The sequence below is a fragment of the Zonotrichia leucophrys genome, chromosome 8, assembly GCF_028769735.1.
Source record: "Zonotrichia leucophrys gambelii isolate GWCS_2022_RI chromosome 8, RI_Zleu_2.0, whole genome shotgun sequence".
Taxonomy (NCBI): domain Eukaryota; kingdom Metazoa; phylum Chordata; class Aves; order Passeriformes; family Passerellidae; genus Zonotrichia; species Zonotrichia leucophrys.
The window spans coordinates 21,600,245-21,622,954 of NC_088178.1; the positions used below are offsets into that span (position 1 = coordinate 21,600,245).

Genomic DNA, 22,710 nt, shown 5'->3' on the forward strand with positions numbered 1-22,710 from the left:
CCCGGACGGGGCGGGCACCGGGACGGGTGGGAGCTGAGGGCGCTGTGGGGGCTCCGTGGTTTGTGAGGGCTCCGTGTGTGCCGAGGGCTCTGTGTGCCGAGAACCCTGCCCTTATGGCAGGTACCTCTGTTCGCTCCTTTGTCTATGCGCCTGCCTGGGCACCTGGCCCCGTGAGGCCCCACAGGAATCACGTAATCATCAAGGTTGGAAGAGAACTTTAAGGTTATTCATTCCAATGGTCTACCCAGCACTGCTCCTGTAACCCCCTAAATTGCTAAACCACATCACCCAGTGCCAGATCCAGATGTCTCTCAAACACCTCCAGGGCTGGTGACTCCACCACTTCCCTGGACACTGCCTATTCCACTGCCTGATCACCCAAAGAGTGAAATTTTTTTTCTAACATCTAATCTGAATCTCATCTGTCTTAGCTTAAGGCCATTTCCTCTGGTCCTCTCACTGCAGTAAAAGAGACTGACCCGAACCTCGCTATAACCTCCTTAGTGGGAATTGTGGAGAGCAGTGAGGTCCCCCCTGAGCCTCCTTGAGACTGAACAACCCCTGCTGCCCCCGCAGCCCCTCATAAGACACGTTTTCTAGCTTTGTTGCTTTCCCTGGGCACGCTCCAGCACCTCAAGGTCCATTTTAAAGTGAGGAGACCCTGTGCACCCCTACAGACACCTCTGGTCCCTGCCTGCAAAGAGCTGGTTTGTGGTTAAAACTGATCCTGCAACAGGTTATTCACTTAGTCACTGCCTTCACAACCTCTGTCCCTCAGTCCTAGTCATGCTCTTGCAAACTGGGTGCTTATGAGAAATATGGCTGTGTTGGGGAGAAATTGCAGCTGCCACCAGCCCAGGGAACGGCAGAAATGAGAGGCAGGGACACTGTCTGGGACTGTGGCAGCAGAGCAGTGTTGACAGGGGATAAGCATCGCATACTGAGGTAAACGCACATGATCACCGGGTCTGGCAGAGCTGACGCTGATTGTGAGAGAAAAGCATCCCTCCTGAGTTTTCCACAACTGTTCCAGGAGCGTGACAGGCAGGCACAGCCCAGCAGCCCCTTTGTCCACAGTGTCATGCCATGTGTGGGCCTTCCTCCTTGTTCCAGCACAATGTTTCATCAGTGTCCTGTAGCAGCACCATGTGGGTCACGGGGGTCAGCCCTGATCCTGAGGCAAAGTGTGCTTCCAATCTTAGTCTGTGTAATTCCCTGAGTCAGGGCATGCCTGAGCTCTGATGGGGGATGAACATCACTTACTGAGTTAAGTGCACGCAGTCACTGGGTCCAGCAGAGCTGGCACTAATTCTGAGAGAAAAACATGTCCAGAGTTTTCCACAGCTGTTCCAGGAGAATAACATCCAGCCAGAGCAAAAAGCGATCCGAGAGCCACTTGGAAAGCTTCCATATCTATTTACTGTGAGGCTGGGAAAGAAAAACATGTCTGCTCACAGTTACAGTGGTCATGGCCCCTCAGGCTTTTCTCATGAGTCTGCATTTCATTGTAATAACTTTTAAATGTACTTCTGGAAAGAATCTGAATCATGATACCCTCGGGGGGCTGTTGGTTTCTGTCTTCATCAGCATTACACTCTAATTACATTTCAAGTTGGTCTTCAAAAAATACCCATAGAAAACATAGATCTAGAGAGAAGGTTTCTGCAAGTACACAGTTGGATGCATGCTGATATAACTCTATATATTTTAAGCTTGGCTAACAAATGCATCAAAGTTTTTCTTTTTTGACACATCAGTAAAAGAAACCAGACCCCTCTCACGCTGACATTTTATTCATCGGAAGTGGCCTGTGAGTAAAAGGCTTAGAATTCTCCTAAATGCCAGTGGCTCGCTGGCTGGCTGATGTCAGCTGTTGGACTCTTGGCCAGCACTAGGATTTCACACCATAGTTCCAAATTTATGGACACAAAATAGTGTTGCTGAGAAAGTAATTTTGCCCCAAAGGCCTGTGCTGTATTGTGTTCATGGTTCTGCCCCCAGCAAAGGGCATTTCTTCAGCAGGTGTCTTCTAGGCCACACAGGACCTGCACAGGATGGAGCTAATGATGCCATATACTATTGTGAATCTCCCAAAACATGCTGTAGATTTTCAGGAATAAGTCTGAAAGTACCTTTGACAGTGTGAAATTGCACCATGTAATGAGAAAACTTTTTGATTAACCAACACCAAGAATGGTAGTCATTGTAGTGAAAGAATTAAAAATGTCTTCAATTTTAATATAACAGACTTTAAAAAATATATTTGCCAATAAACCAGCTGAATGCTGACTGTGATGTAGGACAGGTGACAAAAAAAGGCATGCTCTGTGCTCCTTATGTCCCACTGCCCACACCTGCTCAGAAGTGCTGCTGCCACCCTGCCAAAAGAGCGAGAAGATTCTCACAAAAAACTATCCACGTTTTCTCTTGAAAAACCCCTGTCCCACAGAGGCCCATGGCTGCTCAGATTTCTCTGGCTGAAGGGCTCTCAGGAAAACCTTTCCGGATGCCTGGATGATATTCTGCGGAGCCACGGGAGGTGTCTGTGCTGCTCTTCCCGAATCCTGCAGGTGCCGCTGTTACCGCAGGGAGATGCATTGGAGCAATAATAAAACCGGGACTGCAGGGTGACGTATTGGAACATTAACAAAATCGGGAGGCTGAAAGGTGTCGCCTGTGCGGATGCTGAATCTCTCCTTTCTTACAGTATGATTTAAGTTTGTCGGGTTTTTTTTCTTTGTTGTTGTGGTGTGGTTTTTCTTTTTTGTTTTTGTTTTTTTTTCCCCTGAATTTGATAAAGATGGAGAGCTCTTAGTCTTAAAAACCCAAAAAACCCGAACACCCACCCTAAAACCCAAAAAGAGTAATAATTGGTTTGAATGTGCAGTTTTGCCTGACTACTTCTTCTCAGAACCTGTCCATTATACCTGCAGTTTTGGGGACCATTTTGACTTAAAACCCTTTGCCATACTTGGCTGTTAAATTCCCTCTTGCAGAGGAGACGTGAAACTCAGAGCTTGACCATTCACAGGTACATCAAATCCCATGGGATCTTTTGTGATAGGGAGCCACTTTCTGTTGCCACCAGAATGTGCCATAATTCCTCCCCCATTTTAGTGGGTATGAAATCTTTGCTTCCTGTCACAAACTGCATCTCTGCACTTTGCCTCCTGTGCTAAGGCATCTGCTGTAACCTTTCAATGGTACAGGCAGTTGCCATTTTTGTTACTAATTACCCACTATAGTTGCTACTTGTAATGTAATGCACTGGATCTAACAGAGGAGAGGTGTTCTACAGCCTCACCAAAATGGAAAGGAGCTTTGTGTTTTGACGTGCAGGTAAAAGGATACAACCATTTTTGCTCCACTTCCCTAAGTTCCACAAGGATTTGAACTCAAACTTTTCCAAGGAAAGCCCAAATTGCAAAAGTGCAGAGTTACCAAGAGCTCCTGAGGAGTACAAACACCTGTAGTACAAGCATCTAAGCTACATCTCTTACACTTCCAAGACACCTTGTCTCTGCTAAGGTCCAGGTTTTTCCCACATGTCCCATTTACTCTGGATGCCGTTGCATGCCCAAAGCAATGATGCAGATCAGCAGTCTGTGAATGCACAGTTGGTGGGTGCTGTTGTGCATCCCCTGAAAGGGTAAGACAAGGCAGGCTGCTGGACTTCACACTCTTCAGCCTGGAGGAAAGACGCTCCCTGGCTACTTGTAAGGTATTTCTCAAAGACAGCATTGGTTTACCCCATTGTCACCCCAATGGTGATCATCACAACTGCTTATTGTGTTTGTCTACTCAGCCAAAAGCCTCTAATGAGCTACAGACACTCTATTCTAATTAGATACCTGCATAAACCTGTTGTCAGCTTATGCTTTCACGTGATACATAAGCTTCAGTGGATAAAGAAGTTTCCCTTCAGGGTCTGAATGTTTCCTACCTCAGTGGGTTGTGCTTCTCAGGGAGATAACACATTTTCCAGACTCAAGCCAGGCATGAGAACTCTTTCTCGACAGGGTTGGGCCAGGCCCAAGAGCTGTTACCTTAATTCCTGTAAGCGTTAATGAATCTTGATGAATATATGTGTGTGTGTGTGTCTGTGTGTGTGTGTAGAGCAGAGGTCTGAACTGAAATTAACCCAAACACAGAGAGCAAGAGGAGTCCCCAAAGACAATCTTTCTGCACAGGCAGTCCCACAATACAGGGCTTGTGTGAAAACATTTAAGTTTTCACACTACCAGCAAGGTGATGATGGCTCCGTCCATTTTTCAGCCTAACTGATAATGGCTTGAGAAACTGTGCAGCTGGGCTTGCCCCTCTCCTCTCCTCTCCTCTCCTCTCCTCTCCTCTCCTCTCCTCTCCTCTCCTCTCCTCTCCTCTCTCCTCTCCTCTCCTCTCCTCTCCTCTCCTCTCCTCTCCTCTCTTCCTCTCCTCTCCTCTCCTCCCTCCTCCCTCTCCCCGCTCCTCTCCTCTCCTCTCCTCTCCTCTCCTCTCCTCTCCTCTCTCTTTAGAAGCCTTTGTGAACTTTTTTCTGTTTTGAAATTCATAACAAAGTATTTAATATTTTCACTCTAATGTGGCTTGAGGTAAAGGTGGCATTAAGGTAACAGCCTGGTATCAGAGTTGTCAGTCCAGAGAGGTTTAGCACTCTTGAGGTGGGGATTGAGAAACTCCCCCAAAGTATTCAGATCCCACCAAAGGTGCTGCAGCACAGGCTGTGCTGGCATCCAGTTGAGGGAGGCGTTTGCCCTCTCCAGTGATCAGCCATGCCCTGGGGAGCCAGGCAGCAAAATTGGGGAACACATCTGAGCCACAGGAGGCTTCAGAGGGAATGTGACATTCCTAGTGAGTAATGCACAGATATTGTCTTGGGATTTCAGGAGCACTGGCAATATTTCACTACTGTGTGCTCCAGGCTTCACCTTCACAATAGCATTGGGTGGAAAAGGGATTGGTGTGTGATAAAAAATAATACAACAAGGAAAAAAACATTTTTCAGTCCTAAAGTATGCCCCAGCAATGAAAGGATTGTGTCACCTGACCTACTTGTGTGGAGAGGTTTATGTTCTAGGTACACTTACCTAGCAGGAAGTTTGGAGGAATTCCAGTGAAATGGGGAATGTTGTGTAACATGCATGGCTACAGTTCCCCACCACTTAGAAGATTCTTGTGTTTAAGCCATAGATCTGGATCAATTCCAGGCAATTTGATTTAAAATAAACATCCTGGATGCAGTGTGTCAGATACTAGCACAATAATGTTTTAGTCTTCCTCATTTCTCCCGTGGGAATAATTATTCCATGAAGAAGGAAAGTGATCTAATGAGAGAATTAACTCAAGAGCTTGAACATTGAATTAGTCACAGCTGTCTGAGAGGGGAACCAAGGCGAGCTCCACAGAGACCTCACTGCATTTCCAAGGAAGGAGGCCAAAAGAATACTGGAACTGGGATAGCAGCTGGTGTCAAAACAGAGGCAGGAGAGATATGCTTTTAGGAGAGAGACTTTCCTCCCTCATTTCTCTGTGAAGATAAATCTCAGCAGTAGGGAATCACTGCAGCTTTATCTTGGAGATGTTGAAAGCTGCCAGATTGTTGAGGTCTGATCCTAACTGTGTCCTCACACTTATTTGAAGAAGATGATTGATTTCATAGCTTGGGTCTTTTTTCACTGTGGTCTGGAGCTGACCTGCAACTTCACACTGAATTAGATCTGCTCTCTTAGGTGACTGTATCAAAGGTGCAGGGTTTTTTTTTTTGCCAAAAGGAAAAATGAGTTGTGCTTGAGAATTATCAGTCTTCAGGCATGGGGGAATTCAGTCTTGCAGTTAGTAAAGTTTGGCAATGTTTCAAATTGTAATCCAAAACCTAATGCTTTCTGGACTCTTTACTTAACTCTTGTTTAAATCTCAGTGTTTCCTTGGATAATAAAGTAGAGCAAACATACAATAGACATGTCTGAAGTATGTGCCTTTTTTTAAAATAACCCCAAGTTATGCAAACCTTTGGAACAGAAAAAAAAGGAAGGAAAATAACCAGAAAATGTGCATGAATTCAGCTAATTTCATTCCTTTTAAATTATGTAGTCATTAGATATATACCAAGAGCACGTTTGTTCTCCTAGAAGATACTGCACTGGAGTTGACAGAGCTTGTGAGCTGATTTCATTGGGAAGATGGATAGAGTTAAACTCTGCCTGATACCCACCACATTCCAGAGCCTGTGTGATGCAGAGGGGTCATTCCAGAAGCAGCCCTCAGTGGAATGTGGGATACGTCACCAGCTCTGAGTAACTGTTAGTAGGATGTCTGTAGGTCCTGCATCTGCTTGCTTGGTGAGTCAGGACTTCCAGGGCTCTGCACACACTGAAGCCTTGAAAGATTAAACCTTCTTCCACAGTGTAACATTTCAGCTGGAAATGGCATAGCTTGCTGCTATGCATCCCAGCTCCTTGGCTGCTCTGCTGTTCCTTTGCCATGTATTTTCCTGGATAATTTTTTCCAATGATTTACCTTTCCTCAGCGCAAGCATTTTTCATCTCCCTTTTTAGAATTTCAGCTTTGGAGGCTTGGTCTAGTTCTTTGAATTTAAATATAATTTTTATTCTAATCTTGTCTTTCAAAGTGCTTGCAAAATCTCTGCTTCATGGTTTAGGAAAACATAAGTTGACTGGATCAGAACAGATCCTTAGGGATTTCTAACAGAAGATTTGAGTTTAACAACAACACACTCATAGTAAACTTCTAATGTATTTTTAAGCAAGTATTATGGTGATTTCATTTGCACTTTTATTTTTCTCCAGTTGCTTATCAGAATATTATATCAAATGTTATCAAAATCTTAAAAAGCCAAATTCATCTATATCTTTCTCTTTGGGCTGGTTGTCTCTCAGCAAGGCAAATTAGCCTGACATCATTTGTCTTATATAGTGCAATGATTTTTTTTTTTTTGTATAATTTCATTATCCTTCAAGGTCCACAGAAATGTATGGTTTAATAATTTGCTTTGGTTTTTGGGTGCTCAGGCTTTTTGCACTATTTTATTTCATAAAAACCTGGAGCATCAGACTCAGTGATCTTAAAGGTCTTTTCAAACCTGAACAATTCTGTGATTCTATAATATTTGCATAACAACTTTTGCATGACAATTTAACATAATAACATTTTCTGAGATTATCTTACAAAGTGCAGCTCCATTTGCAATGTGAAAAAAGACTCTGCAACAGAACTTGTCTGTGCTAGTCCTAGTTCTGCAATACTTGCAGTGATCAGATAAGTCTCTTTTTGACTCTCTCCCACTGATACAGTTTGCTTCTCACTACTTATTTTCCTCTCAGGTACATTTTGAAGATTAATGAATATTTATAAAATGTTTTGAGTGAAATCTGCACATGAAAAATGCAACAGAAGTTGAAAATGCCATAATTACTGATGTTTATTATTTTTTAAAAAGGAAGACTCTATGGCAATCAATATCTGTGGAGATTTATGAACCATAAAAATAGAATGAGAACTCTAAAGGTACTACAGGATGATCTGGTTTTGTTGATAATACTGAGTATTGAAATATGTGCTGGATGAAGCACTTGTATTACAGAAGTATGATGGAATTCTTTTCAGTCTGCAAGTAATTAAGGATGAGGCTCATCATCATCATAAATCATATTCATAATTTTAAAACAGTAGGCTAAGATAACATATACTAAAGAACTCTAACAGATCTCTCATGAGGGATCTCAGTTGTAAGAAATCCTGGCCTGTCAGTGAAATTTCAGAAGATTCACTGTATTCTGCCAATGTTTAAGGAAAGAACATTGAATAAACAGAGCAATCAGGATGACCCAGCTGAGCTGGTTAACGTGACACCAGGCCCAAGTAGCACAGTACAAAAGTTGATTCTTAGCCAGGTTGTAAATAAGTCAATAATTGGCAATAATTTTAATTTTTATCAACACTGTCTTGTTGATAAGTCCAGTTTAATTTATTGATAAGTGTTTTAAATCTGTTTCCTCAGATTGGTGTAGGAATTATTTCCCAACCTATTTCCCAAAGCATTTGACTACCATTGTGACATTTTAACAAAGATTTTGGTGAAGTCTAGTGTCACTAAATATGGAGGCATTTCAGTGGTGTGGGCCAGGGTGGCTCCAGAGGCAGGACATGTGCTTTTGGGCTGTGATGCAGAGAGGCACCTACCTAATCAGGCAGCCCTAGCTGGGCATGTCTGCAGCCACCAGTAACTTGGATCTTTCTTTTCCCTGGCTGCCTTCACTGTGTATTGCTGTGCTCTGTGTTTTAGCCATTTGTGTTATTTTTCATTTTGCTTTACCTGAGTTATTCTAGTCTTTCTGTAAATGTCAAATATCCACTGATAGCGTTTCTGAGTGTCACAAAGGTTGTTTAGGGTGTAAATTACTGTGTATATAAAGCAACTAGACAGAGCAATAGTGGCTTAAAAGATTGGCATATTCATGTGAAGTTTTTGTAGCATAAGTGAGTGCAAAGCAATGAGCCTGAGAGCTAAGATCACTGTTCACACCTCTGGGACCGGGGAGCTGTAGAGTGGAAAACTGTCCCTTAGGGACAACTGAGAAGTTATTGAATTTTTATCCTAGAAAAGAGATGACCTAGAGGAAATATGGTAGCTCTGCAAAATTATTTGGGTCACAAAAGAGTTAAATTTGGTTAGGGTTCTTCATGAGTCAGTGGGAAAGTTATGAATAAGAGCAAAATGATCTTTCTTGGTCTTTTATCTTGCTGTAGGACCCAATGTTCTTCAAAAGCATGCAATAATCAGTCTTATGGGTCATCCTGAAACTAAGCATGGAGGAGTTGTTTTTTGAGAGTGGTTTCAAGAGTAATTTAGTCAGAGCAAAGAGAAAAAAGTGGAATGGGAAGAAAAAGAGCAGAGACACAGGCAGAAACAATTGTGCTATGCTTAACAAAAAACATGAAGAGAATGTTTGTCCATGGTGATACAGAAAAAGTTTGTGTTACAGCAGTGAGAGGGGATAATTAATTCTTGAATTTTGAGCATAGCAAAATAAAATGCAGGAAAATTTCTGCTCTGATTGAGGTGCCATAAAGGATAGGAGAGAACAGAGTTAGTGAAATAGGGGGAGAAAAGGACTATCAGAGCTTTACAGAAGACTAAATTCTTGTTGTTTCTTTTCTAACAGTAGAACTGACAAATTGAGTGGGCACAAAATACAGATGTGGCAAAGTATCATTCTAAAACATTCTAAAACAATTCAGTGCTGTTAGGAATTAGTCCATTGTTAAGTGTACTGAGAAGCTGGTTGGAAGCAGAGCATGACCTAATGGGTTTAGCATTACTTTTGCAGCTGTGTGAAACCATTCCAATAAATAAACAGCTCAGTGAAGAAAGTGTGTTAGATTTTTAAGATTCTCCCAGTTAAAGAGGATGTGCCAAGTCATTGTTTTAACTGTGGAACAGATCCTTAAATGCTGTAAGGCAACCAGATCCTTTGGAAGCACCAAGATGATGCTGATTTTCACAATTTGATAATGTGACCCCCAAATCCAACCCTTCTCATGTTTTCTGGGGTGATGGCATTGCAAAAGGCTGTACAGAATGGCACAGACCTGTCCACTCTGCAGTGATGTCAGAGGAAGTATGGATGCATAACTGAAAGCAGGATTTCCTTAATTTTTACCTTAAAAATCCCTTTGGGACTGGTGCAGATTTTTAGTTTGACTGTAATACTGATGCTAGGAAACAGAATTACTGATGGGAGAGACCTGACTGGACCTGGCCCTGACACTTTGGTTTCTCAGAGATCATTATGTTTGGAATAATTCAGTGGGAATAATTTCACTATTGTAGGAGAGTTTTCCACTGCTTTTTCTGAAGGTAAAAGTTCTGTGCAACAGACTGTGTATGCTGTGTACTGACAATATTTGGATCCAGGAATTTATGTAGTACACTATAAATCCCTTTTTCAAGATTCAAAATAAATACATTTTCAGTGGTGAGTAGCCAGGCTCCCTGACCTATTTCTGCCTGAAGGTTTCTCCTTTATCTGAGCAGACCCAGGCACAGAGTAACTCGTGGCAGGAGTGCTGTGTGCCTGTGCTAATGAGGTGTTTGGGTTGAAGATTTGGTGCATTCTGGCAGGCATGACCTTCCAGAGGTCTCTGGTTCTCACTGTTCCACCTTAAGTCAGCAGGGGCTGCCTGTGCCTCTTCTCTTTGAAAGTCAACCCCTGGATGTTTCCTTCAGGCTTGTAGCTGCTCAGTTCAAGTCACAAGATTACACCTGTGCTAGCCTGTCTGGAGCTTTGTGATGCAGATGCAAAAACATCAGAGAAAGATTAATAGAAGCAGCCATTGATTTATTATGTTCTAGAAAGGAAGGGATAAAGCAGGCTGGCATGATGCCCCAAGCCCAGCCTCCACCACGACTTCTCTTGTGCTGATATACATCCACCAGCATTTATCTGCTCTGTTCACCTTCCTTTTGCTTTAGCTTCTCGAACTTCAGGAGTTTCTTTTGGCAGGCATGCTCCTCACTGCTGCTGCTGCTGCTGCTGGAGCTTTCCTCTGAGCTTTTGGAGAGGATGTACTTGATTGCAATCGAGTCCTTCTTGTTCATTTGCAAGCAGAGGCAGGAGGATTCGCTCACCTTGAATGACTCCCCCCACATACTCTGGCACATGTCAGTCCCATTTGCATACATCTGTGTGTCAAATAAGAAATGCCTCGTTACATTTAAAGAAATTGAATTAACAGCAGTTTGTATCAAATTGATCAACATTTATCATTTTTTAAAAATTTGTACCAGGATATAAAACCACTGTCTGGAGTAATTGACTGGCCTGTTGTGTGCTATGCTTCATCTCTTCTGAGATGTCTGAAAATGTTACCCAGTCCCACAACTGGCAAAAGTAATTTGCCTGTTTTGAGAGCAAGTGGTTACACAAAATGCAGGGATCAACAGCTGCCCTTTGTTTCCTCTCTGGGGCTGACAGTTAAAGCTGTGTGTGAGAGCTTTTACAACTTGTAGCATGTCAGGACACTCTGACATGCCTTGAAATCTGAGTAGTGCTCAAAGTGCCAGATAGTGCTTTGAATACAGGAATCTTTTTATTTACAGGCCAGAGAGAGCCCAGTGGAGTCACAGCTCCGAGGGATCTCATTGTGCCTGCTGCAATGTACTTCATGGCCGGGCAGGACCTTGCAGGCAAAGAAAAGAGACATAATTTAACAACTGCTTGAAGAAAGTAAGTTTTTGTCAAGCTTCCAAGGTGCTTTTTCCAGTGGGACAATGGCCTTTCTGGCTCAAGAAACTGCGAATTGCAGCTTCTTGTACCCTTATCAAGTGAAACTGTTCTGTTCTTGCTACTATTGCATTTTGTAAGTCCTGTGTCATAGGACCTGTCAACCACACAACAAAGATACTGCTTGTTTGCTGAGCTCACATTGTGACAATGTTCTGCCTGCTCAGCTTGAGTTTATCTGAAGAAATTAGCAACTTCTTCCCTGTGTCCCCATGTGCAAAAAATTATGTTGTCTTTTGCCTTTAAAAACTATCCTTTATGAAGAATACAAAGTCCATTTCAAATAGCCCCAATAGTAGTCTGTAAAGCAGCTTCTCAGCCAATACCATCTCTAGCCAGGGCTTGCACCATGGATGCTGCAGGTGCTGGAGAAGGAGCATGGAGGTTGGAAGATGCACTGGGAGCAGGGTCAGAAAAGGAAAGCTCCTCCATCTAGTTTTTCCTTGTGTTCTTAGGGTAGGCAGATCTTAGCTCTTTCTTTCCTACTATTCCTGTGATTTTAAGTAGCATTAGGTATTTTCTTCCAGCTCCTGTGCAGTTCTGAATTTCTACCTGCTTTTAGCTAATCATCCTAGAAAGTATTAAAGCCTGTCACATGGGTTTGTTTAGTTCTTTATGCAAGAGACCTCTATGCACCCTATACTTGTGTCCCACAGGTTCTGTAATGTATTTGCACTTTTCTACTTGCTAAATTGATAATTTTATTTTTACCTTCCTCCTACTTCTGCTTAAAGATCACAGGATAATCAGAATGCTGCAGCAAATACATGGTGCACATAGCCTGTTTCCCCAACATATTCCTAAATTTCTGCAAAGGATTCTGACTCTTCTTGGAAAATATCCTAGCCTGTGCATTAACACTGCTTGGGGAGCACCCAGCTGGGAGAATAATGACAAGGCTAAAACTGGCCATGGTCAGTTGCACATCCTAATATTCAGCTCTTGTTCTTTATTCAGCAGTTGTCCCAAATGGGCCTTAGAACCACTTGCATACATCGCATGTAGGGCTGCTGATTGCTCCTCTGTGTGAAAAAAGGAACTGTCTACAGTGCTCTGATGTGTGAGAACCCTTCCATGAGTTGAGTCCAAACCTAGGCAGTCTAGTGTTTGTACATCATGTAATCTTCATATGGGAAATGTATGTTTTTTAGTTTCTCTGCAGAAATTTCATCCTTATGATTACTTACCATGCAAGTCTATTTGTGGTGAAAAACATGGGTAGTTTAGGGTGTGGTTCCATTTAGTTGAGGAATAGCTGTGCCTGGCTTCAAGTGATAAGACCTTGGAATTTGCTGCATGTTTTTCCCTGCAGATGGTATATTTTCTTTAAGAAATAAGTGCAAGGGAACTCAAGGTTAAAAACTATCTCTGAAACGGGGACAACTTGAACAGAGACTGCAGATCATTTATGGAGATTATAATTTTGTTTTTCACTTCATCTGGAACTACTGATGATTTAGCACATCTGGGAAACTAAGCTGTAAGTTTCCACAGCCCATTTGTTTTTGGCCACCTTCCTAAGTCTGCTGATTAGTGTCACTTTTGCAAGGCAGACAGCAATCCAGCATGAACTGGACTGTGTTTTCCACTTATATCAGTTTCTGAACTGACTTCTGGAAGTACATGCACTTGAATTGAATTCAAAATAATGAATCTGCAAGCTTTACTACCAGTCCCTAAGCACTTCACCTAAATTTTGTTTACTTCTTCAATTTGGGCAGTTTTTTTGGACTCAGTGAAGTTCAACTGTTAAAAAGATTCAAATACACTTTTGAACTGTATTATATTGTTCTGATGCTAAACTTACTTGAGTCACTATAAAAATCCTACCTGACTCTGGAAAAGTCTGTAGACAAGGTTCCAGGAAGCCTTACTCCTGTAAGTCATGTCATTCTCATTTTATACACTTTTGCTCATAAAATTAGTTATCCCAACCATTAAACATTCTCAGAAAGATGGGATGGAGAAGGACAAGGTGAAATAGAGAATAGGGCAAAGATACCAAATAAACAAGAAAACTTCAAAAATTCCTCATTGGTTGGGGAATTCACATTCCAATTTAAAAAGACAGATATGTAGAGCTCCATATTGTGTAAGGAACACTATGAATTGCATCTGAGTGTTTCTGTATGAACAAAGTTCATTTATCTTTTACTTTCTAAATCCCACTGGGTTAAAATATCTGTGTTTCTTGGACTTTGTTTCCCAATTGGAATGAACAGTGATTAATTAAATGCATCTACCTACAGTAAGTGCTGTACATAAAAATGAATGTTTGAAAATTTGTGTGCTTGAAAAGTCTGATGTAGGAATGGCTAGAAACTGCTGAAGTAGAAATAATTCACAGATTGCATTTTACTCCCATATATTCAGGGAAAAGACCCCAGAACTCCTAATGCCATAGTTTCTGCTTCAGTTGATCAGGTTTTCTTACCTCATGGTATGGAATACATTTATCCTTACAGTGGTTTTCTCCATTTTTATCCCACTCCCAGTCTGTCAGCCAGTTACGAACACATATGGAATCATCTTTGCAGGCTTCATACCTTCATGGAGATTAGTGTGGAAGACAAAGTTACTTCTCTCACATTTTTCATTGGACTCAGATTCAACTCCAAGAGATGTCCAGGGGCTTTGTTAGTAACATGGTGTGATTACAGAGCAGCTTAGCAACAGATCTTCAAGCAATGTGCACATTATCTTAGCTTGACATGTTCATAAACTCTGAGCTGCCCAGGAAAACCTAAATTCCCGTGAAAGCTAAACAGTTCACTCACTACCTTTTATACTGACAGACTTAGCAAAGGACTCGTGTTGTGGGTGTTTTCTGCTTGTTTATCTGATGTTTCTGAGTGGAGGAAATCCTGAGAGGGAGAGGGGGAGTTTCGTGAACGCTGCTGTTCAGTATCATAACAGAGCATAGGTCTGCTAAGGGTGAACTGTCACTTGAAGGAGATGTGGGGAAAGTTTGTGTTTATGAATTAATATGGGACAAGAAGAATGATGTTTGCCAGGCAGGGAAGTTGCTATGAGGAATGTGCACTGAAATAAGGAAATTCCACAAAAAACAAAATAATATAAGCTAATAGGCTGTCAGCCTCAGAATGACATTTTCAAAGAAGTTAAAAAGAGAAAGAAAGATAAGAGTCCTTTAAAGCATAGGTCTAAAATCTTGAATTTTAAGTTATTTTTAATTTGTAAGTGGTAATGTAGAAAAAAACCCATAAATGGCCTGAAATGAATAGAGTTCTGGCTGGTAGATGTGATGTGAGATCTCAGGACTTACCTACATCATTTCCTCCCTTCCACTTCTCTTTTATGCTGTACTTTTTGGCTCTTACCTTTCTTAAGGACTTTACTTTCTGCAAATCGGTTAACATCTTCTTAAATTTAGTCTCATTGGCTTGTAGGACTATTCATACCAGTAACTAAAAGTGCCAAAATAATGAGGCACAGCTTACAGGAAGTTCATGTTTAGCATGGTATTCGTAATTAGTGCCTTTGGATAGTTTTTCTGTTTGTCATTTTAATCTTCAGGGTCATGTTTCAAAACTGTTTTGATATCACGAGGGCTGCAGCCTTACATTTCTAAATGAAATATGTGGGTTGTCCTGTGGTCACGAGAACTGGACATTGCAGTAGATTTGCAAATGCAGAAAGGTCAGAAGATGCATATCTGCAGTATCTTCACACTGTTTTTCTGGGCTTTTTGGAGGGAGAAAGAGCAACAACAGATGGAAGGTAACCAGGGCCTGAAATAAACAGCTCAGGGGCAGAAGACATGTACTCTCAATGGGTTCACCCCTGAATCTGCTGTCAGAGGTAGGGGCTCTGCTGGAAATAGAGGCTAAAATATGAGAAATTAATATGCATGATATGCATCTGGTTTCCTCAGGAATATGAATAAAATATATTAATAAGTGTTTATATTTTTATTCACCATTATTTATTGACTTGTCAAGGTGAAATGTTTCCTAATCACGATTATTACCTATGGTTTTTTCTATAAGCAGGTGACACAGCATAATTAAATTGTTAGGAGTTTTTCTTTATCCTAATGGAAGTAACTATGAAGTCAAGTTTATGAAAAGTCATGGTTTGTGAAAAGTCTAATTTCTACATTCCAGAAACTGCTAAGTTGTTTATTTGAACATTAACTAAATGTGAGAAACATAAATACTTAAAATACCCTCCCTGACCATATTAGTTCCCTATGTATAATGAGCAGAATATTTTTATTTTGAAGCTTTTTCCACTGTATTTTTTCTAATTAGCTCTTTCCCTTTTATAGGACACAGGGCCCTTCCACAGGTGAATGCGAAAGTGACTTGTACATTGGGCTCTTTCAAAAGCAATAGTTTAAGGACTAGTGAGAGCAAGGAATCCTAAAACAATAGAAAGAAAAGGAAGGCCCCAAGCTACTCAGATGGATTTCTTTTAAATTAAGTCACTGCTCATTCAGAATACTCTGCACATTTCTGGCCACAAAGACATACAGTCTGCAGCAGGCACACTCACAGTATGTAGAGAAAGTAGGTCACATCACCAGCAGGGCTACAGCATGCTAAAGGGCTCCAGTGAATAGAACATGAAAAAATGTTACTTTAAATCACCAGAAAGAGTGGGAATTCTGTCCAGGCTCTTTTCTAGCCTGAGGCCTTAAGCAGGGTGAGGGAATGGGTTTGACACTGGCATTAGGCAGGCACACAGAGCAGCATGCAGGGTAATGGGCCATCAGTACATTTTTGATTCAGGCCAGGCATCTGTGACGCCAACAGGAGCCATAGATCATTGCTCAGGACTTGTTTGGAGCAGATCCTCTCTCTGCCAGGAGACTCTACTGGAAAGGAATCAGTTACTGGGCAGCAGCTCACAGTCACCCCACTGTTAAAAGTTAAAAGTACTGTTTACACCCCAAAAGTTGAAAATACTGTTTACCTGCAGGCTCTGGAAGTGCCCAGGGAACAAAACAGGATTTTGCAATGTAATATTGACCTGCATGATCTACAATTGACCTACAATGATTTACACTTTGATATAAACCTCATATACAATAAAGCTGGCTTAAACTAGTTAATAGATGCAAACTAAACTTACAGCACACATTTTCTTTTATCTTTACATTTTCACTTGGTATAACAGTTTAGTAAAGACTTTTCATGCTGCTTATTTTGGGACACATTTGTTTTAGATAATGGTATTCTATCATTTTGCCCATTAGATCTCTTCTAGAGCTCACAGGCAATGCCAGTGCTTTAACACCCAAATGCAATATTTGGTAATTGGTTCTGAACTTTAAGATTCAGAGCACTGAGGGAAATTCAAGGTCTCAGTCTTTATATTCAAGGAGGTCAATAATCTGGATTCAGTTTAGAAGATTATAAAAAAATTAGCAAGGAAGACTGCACATGACAAATCTGTTCCTGAGGCACATGTAGTTTCCTGACGCAGAAATAAAATTCATTCCTAGAGAAACCTCTAGGAAAGCTAAGAAATACATCAGCCTTTCAAACTCATTTCCATTACAAATCCAAGCTATGCTTCTTGTTTCCTTCACTGGCACAAAGCAATGGAGACATATTTGAAGACAAATTCTACCAAAATTCTGCACTGCATACATGATTTTGCCCTTGGAGGTAATGGAAATGGATCCACATGTCAATAATATTCAACTTGTGTAAACTGTGTTCTGTATTTTCTATACTTTTAAGAAAAGCTCTTTTATAACATTTTTAAAAGTACTGTAATGGTTTTCCATGATTTTTAGAGTGGCCTAAGGGATCCAGACATTCACAGTCCATTACTTTCATGGAAAGCTAGCACTTATAATCTTATAGTGTGAACAGAGCATGGGGTGTTTGTGCTTCACACACACATCCAGACAAGTTCCTCCAGTGACTGAGCACAACATTCATAAGGTGCTGACTGAGTTTATGTGTCCCATGGTGATGTTTTTAAGATCCAACCTCTCAAAACAGGGAGGGAAAGGAGAGAGAGGGAGGGAGAGATATATGCTGGATAAGTACCAGTGGAAAAATCTCAGTACCCTACATGGATATAATTCTCCTGCCCCAACACTAAGGACAGATGGGTGCTGGGTTGCCCTACCATGTGCCTTGCACTCAAAACATAATGTGATTCTCTGATGCTGTGTTTTAGGAAACAAAATTCAATGCTATTATGCTGCTCATTGCTATTAATAATTTTAGCATTAGTTGGTTGCAATTGTCTCTGATATTCAGACTTTTAGAAGAGATTTTAGAGAGTGTGATGATAGAAAGGATAAGGTCAAGGTGAAAAATTAAGGAATGAAGTTAATTTGTGACAATAATTTGTTGAAATCCCACATGAGTTGATGTCTTTCCTGATTTTGTAGTGCATTTTATACATGCAAAACAAATGTATCATGTAATGATCAATTGAAAATGCTCATTGCATAAATGATATTTTGCAGACATGGACTTCTCAAAGGGTGGGCAGGCCCTTGCTGCTGCCAGTGCCTGTCAGTGTGGCAGGAGCTCCTCTGTCACGATGCCACTACACTGCATCCTCCCCCAGAGCAGGGCAGTGCTGTCCCCAGGTCACTAAACTCATCTTAGTGTCCCCATCCTGCATTCACAGCCTGTGTCATTATTATTTTGGGGGCAGTAGCTTAGCAGAAAGAAAAGCAGAGACAACAAACAAAAAATTCAGAAGCAGAATAAGAGAAAAGGTGATTTAACACCACTGAATCACGGGCATATTAAAACTAAATAAAAATACTTGGATTAAAAAGCTGAACCTACCAGTCATCACAAAAGCTTTGGCACAATGGAACAGCCTGGATAGCAGCAGTGTCATTGGGGTGGGTCCAGTAAGCAGCATCTGGAGAACACCGGTAAAAGCACTCGATTTTCTTTGTGAAATCTTCACAGCTGTGGTGGATGAGAAAAGCCACAAATAAGCCTGTTTCTGAGCATCAAGGCTACAGCCTCAGTTTTCTAGGCCTGCTTTGATGTGGATGCAATACTACGGATTAGGAGAAAAACACAGAAATGCATCCTTTGGCCCTGTTAATGCCTAAGTTTGAAACTCATTCCTCTGGCATTGTGTACAGGCTCTGACTGTGCAATTACCACAGCCAGCTACAGCACAAATGTTTCCATGCATATTTCAGCCCTATTTGTGTAAGCTTTCTGTAAACTTATGAGGCCTTGAGTTTTCCTGGCAACAACGATTCCAGGCGATAATAAAATGTAGTTTAAAACTATAGTATAAAGCTTTGTCAGTGCTGTAGCCTCATGGTTTCACTAATCTTTAGATTTTTCCCACAGCCCAGCTGAATTTACTTAAAATCACATACTGTGATGCTCTCCTGGGAGGGGCAGGCAAGAGCTGTTACTTTTTCACATCTGTTTTTGCTTAATTGTTTTGTACTTTCATCCCTTTATTTCTATAACTTGCCATGTTTCACAGCTTTAACATCTAACGGGGTACTAAAAATCTTAATTAAGGAGTCATTTTTCATGGTTACAAAACCCACAGGACTACAAGAATTTTTATTCTAAATTTTCAGCCTTTTCCTTTCTGGACTCCTGTGCTTTTTTTTTTTTTTGTGAGATTTAGTAATCTAGTTGATGTGCTTTCTAAACAAAGGAAAAAGCCTGGTCTCTATTCATTACAGATCACTCTCACTGCTGGGTGATGGTTGGAGAGCTACAGAAGTGCAGGGTGGTTGTCACCTACTGGGTTTATGACTGGTTTGCACTGCAAGATCTGGTTCTATACTGGAACCAAATTTGAAAAAACATAACCCTGTCTTGAAAGAATGGCAGAAATTGTGTAGACTTAGGGATTTGTGGGTTTGTGTGAGAGGAGAAGAGTCAGAGGTTGGTCAGGTATAGAGAAATGGTGATGGGAGCTAGGCTGGGTGACATAATCTCTACGGTATCCTAATGTCCATCAGCAGCTGGTGGCTGCTCCAGCCCAGAGCAGGGGAAGCAGGACACAGCAAACATCAAAGCTGACTTACGATTTACTGAGCTGCCCACATCTGTTCCAGTAGCTGTCGCCTGCTTTAATTACCGGGGAATGAGCCAATTGCTCTGTGAAGTCTGCATAGCAACAGGAAACTGTTGGGAGTAAAACAAAGATCTTGCATTAAGAAGTGTTCCTTTTTGACGCTGTGTTTGGAAGACACAAAATGTAAGATGAGTCTGGTTTGAACCATAATGTGATAAAGTCTCTGAGTAGTAACTAGAACCTGTACTCAAGCTCTAATAATTTTGGATGTGAAAGTGGCAGTGTAAATGCCAGGTGAGGCAGACTGACATAAACAGTGCTTTCTCAAGTTGTGTCCAGACAGTCCCAAGAATTTTACCAGTGTTCTGCCAGATGCCACATCCCGAGGGATACTAACTTTGAAAACTACCAATCATAAAAAAATAGAGTTGAAGAATTTTAATAAATACGGTACTTTGCTTACAATAGAATTTTGATTTCAAATTTTCCCATTTGGTGTCTGCTACAATTCATTCTTATACTTAATTGCAGTAAACCAAAATAATCTTTGCTGTAAACATTTTTAAGCAGTTGGAACTACAAGAAAGGAAAACTGCATCAGAATTTTGAAAAGAAAATAAATGAAGTAAATGAGAGTTTTACAGCTGACTTCGTTAAGACCCAGAATCTTACTCTAGGTTTGCATGCAGCAAAATGCCAATGAAGGAGGCTTTTCAAATACTATGTGTACTGCATCTTATATTTTTTTGAGAAATTAGGGGAAATGCCAAAACAATTAGTGTGTACAATGCTGTACTTCTTGAACATGTTTGGAAAAAAATTAAACCACTCTTACATTTAGAGTACAGAGTGCACTCTTGCATCTTTGGCTCAGGACCTGGCTTCAGTTTGTGGGTGTCCCCCTCCAGACATCCATGTTTTTGGCAGGTGGATGATGTTAGGACAGCAAGGAGGGTGATAGCAAACCTCAGCATTGTTCTTCAGCTCTTTTTCCTGTATGGAGAGAAGTCTTTGTTTACATCTTTTATTTCTAGGAGAACCCATAACATTAAAAGGAAGGACTGCATTTAAAATACTACATATATGATCAAGTAAAAATGCTCAGCAAATATGCACACAGAAATACTAAGACACATTCTCCCTTCCTATTTGTTTATAACTAAACAGTCTTCTGTTACATATTTCTGAGGTTTGGGTAAGTGATAAAAGTCATCAATAATTCAGGCTATGTATGAAAACATATTATAATTTTCAGTATTTAAGAAAATTATTTTAAATTTCTTCCACTGAGCTGAATTATTTTTCAAGCCTTCCAAGAGACATTTGAATGTTTCACTAGATTAGAAGAAAATATTGATAAGTTCTAAAACCTGAAGAGTTTTTTTGCACACTTGGAAATGACACATTAAATACAGCTGCAAGTGAGATAGTAGTGTTCACCACCTGAGCTGGATAAATTACATTGAATACTCACCTTTGTTGAAGTTATGCTAATTTATATTTAAGAATCTGACCGGTTTTTTCTGTCTCTTTTGTAGAGTTTGGTCAAAATGCAAGACAAAAACTTAGTCTTTATGACTAAAATGCCTCTAAACACAGGCTGTACATTAGTCACCTATAAAGATAAATCTAGAACTTATTACATAAATCAATGCATTATTCTTTGTACATATTATTAATTTAATCCTTCATTCTTTAGTTAAATATTCCTGTTAACTTTTTGGAATAATTTTGTCTGAATAAGCATGGCAGTTCTTCTATGTACCTAGACTTTTCAGATATAAAGAACAATTTATACAGAAGAAGAAAACTATCTCTTCAGTTTCTCAGTAATTTCTCACCTCTTTTGCTTTCCTTCTGGGTGATACTTTTCCCTGGAACAGGAACACTGTAAATTGCTTTTCCCATTTTCCACTTTATATACACACCATCTGGCATCAGTGCTCCAGAATTTGTTTGCCCTGGAAGAGTTCCTTGACCCTTTGGAATGCTAACACAAATTTATCTCAGAAGCAGATGCAATGACCAGCACATAATGCCCTTTTATTGCTTGCAAACGTCGACATGATAAAGAGGAAAGTACAAACACAGGTTAGAATTAGAAAAACAATAGCTCTCCTATATTTCAAATGCCATTAACCCCTCCTGCCTGATTTTTCCATGATTCCTTGTATTATTAATTATTAAATTAATTTCTACAACAGTTTCATGGAGCTCTCACCACAAATTCAGGCTTCAGTGAATTCAAGATATTAAATGCTTCTTATTTCAGCCTGACTGCTTGAATTCTGACTAATGGCTTGCCTTGTTACACAGTAATTTTACTACATTCCCTGGAAGATAGTCCACGTTTCCTGATTTCCAGTTCTTTGCTCTCTCTTTATAAGATTCCTTCCAAACCTGCTGCTGTTCACCCTGGTTGCTCTTTACCTGTCTCATATGTACCTTACAACCAGGCTCACAAGCACTACAAGAAATGGTTGATTGTACCATGGATAGTAGCTCCTGATGGGATTTCATTGGGAAACCTGCTTTCTGCAAAGAGCATTTGCATCTAAACATAAACCATTGGTGGTGATGATAAATGCTTGCACTCATTTTCACAGGTTGTCTTGCTCTACTGTAAAGAGCAGCACCCCTCAGTACCTTGCAATTATTTATGTGCATGAGGAATGCAGCATCTGTTGGTTTTGTGTTTTAAATAGAACACTGATTTGTCAGATAATTCTCTGAGGCCATTATCTACTAACCTTTTCTTTTTTGAAAATACAAACCTTGGCACAGTAGAAGTGTGGTATGATTCTCAGTGTGCAAAGGCACATGCATGATAATAAAACAATCTCTACAAGCTGTAAGCACTGATTCCTATTCTAGCTCTAGTAAATGCCTCAAGGTGAGTCTTGCTGGCCTAAAAAGAGCCTTTTCCAGATGAGTGGAAACTGAGCAATTTTCATGTTCCAGAATGAATTTAATTAAGGCAAATTTAGAGAATGAATTTAATTAAGGCATGTTTAAAAAGGCATAAAGTAACTATAGGAGAAAATGAAGTCAATCTAATGGTTTATTACCCATGCTTTCACCTCATGTGGCTTGATCTAGTGTTGGCTGAAATTCATGGGGCTCCTTGCTGCTTTGCAAAGTAAAGGATTGGTGTGTGTTGCTCAGCACTCAGATCTGTGTAGTCATACAAATAAAGACCAAAGTAAAATATGAACATTGACTTTCAGCCCTGCGAGGAGTGGACAGGCTGGCCAGCCTGGTGAAAAGCACAGAAACAGTCCATGCTCTGCTCCTTCCTGCTTGGATTGTGAGAAGTTCATGGACACTGGTGAGGTGTCAGCATGCCAGGATGTTCTTGTAATGCCTCTGCTCACTGAATTGGCATACAAATTATATTAAGCTATAGGAA

At 40.6% G+C, this 22,710-nt stretch overlaps 1 protein-coding gene across 1 annotated transcript; it reads right to left on the reverse strand.

The window, feature by feature from the left end:
• Positions 1-10,336: 10,336 nt before the first annotated feature.
• On the reverse strand, positions 10,337-21,193 carry LOC135451134 (riboflavin-binding protein-like). Its single transcript, XM_064720042.1, has 6 exons — positions 21,143-21,193; positions 20,137-20,294; positions 19,312-19,411; positions 18,086-18,214; positions 13,735-13,846; positions 10,337-10,699 (listed from the first exon to the last, which is right to left on the reverse strand). The coding sequence occupies exons 2-6, from the start codon at positions 20,273-20,275 to the stop codon at positions 10,457-10,459; spliced, it is 723 nt and encodes a 240-aa protein (XP_064576112.1). The 5' UTR covers positions 20,276-20,294; positions 21,143-21,193; the 3' UTR covers positions 10,337-10,456.
• Positions 21,194-22,710: the final 1,517 nt, after the last annotated feature.

Bases quoted from the DNA above. Each gene is read 5' to 3' on its own strand.
- LOC135451134 (XM_064720042.1), bottom strand. From the start codon at position 20,275: ATGCTGAGGTTTGCTATCACCCTCCTTGCTGTCCTAACATCATCCACC. The intron at 19,412-20,136 runs GTAAGAGTGGTT...TACTCCCAACAG, and splicing joins GTGCACTCTGTACTCTAAAT to TTTCCTGTTGCTATGCAGAC. The intron at 10,700-13,734 runs GTAAGAAAACCT...TTTGACACACAG, and splicing joins AATGTATTCCATACCATGAG to ATGTATGCAAATGGGACTGA.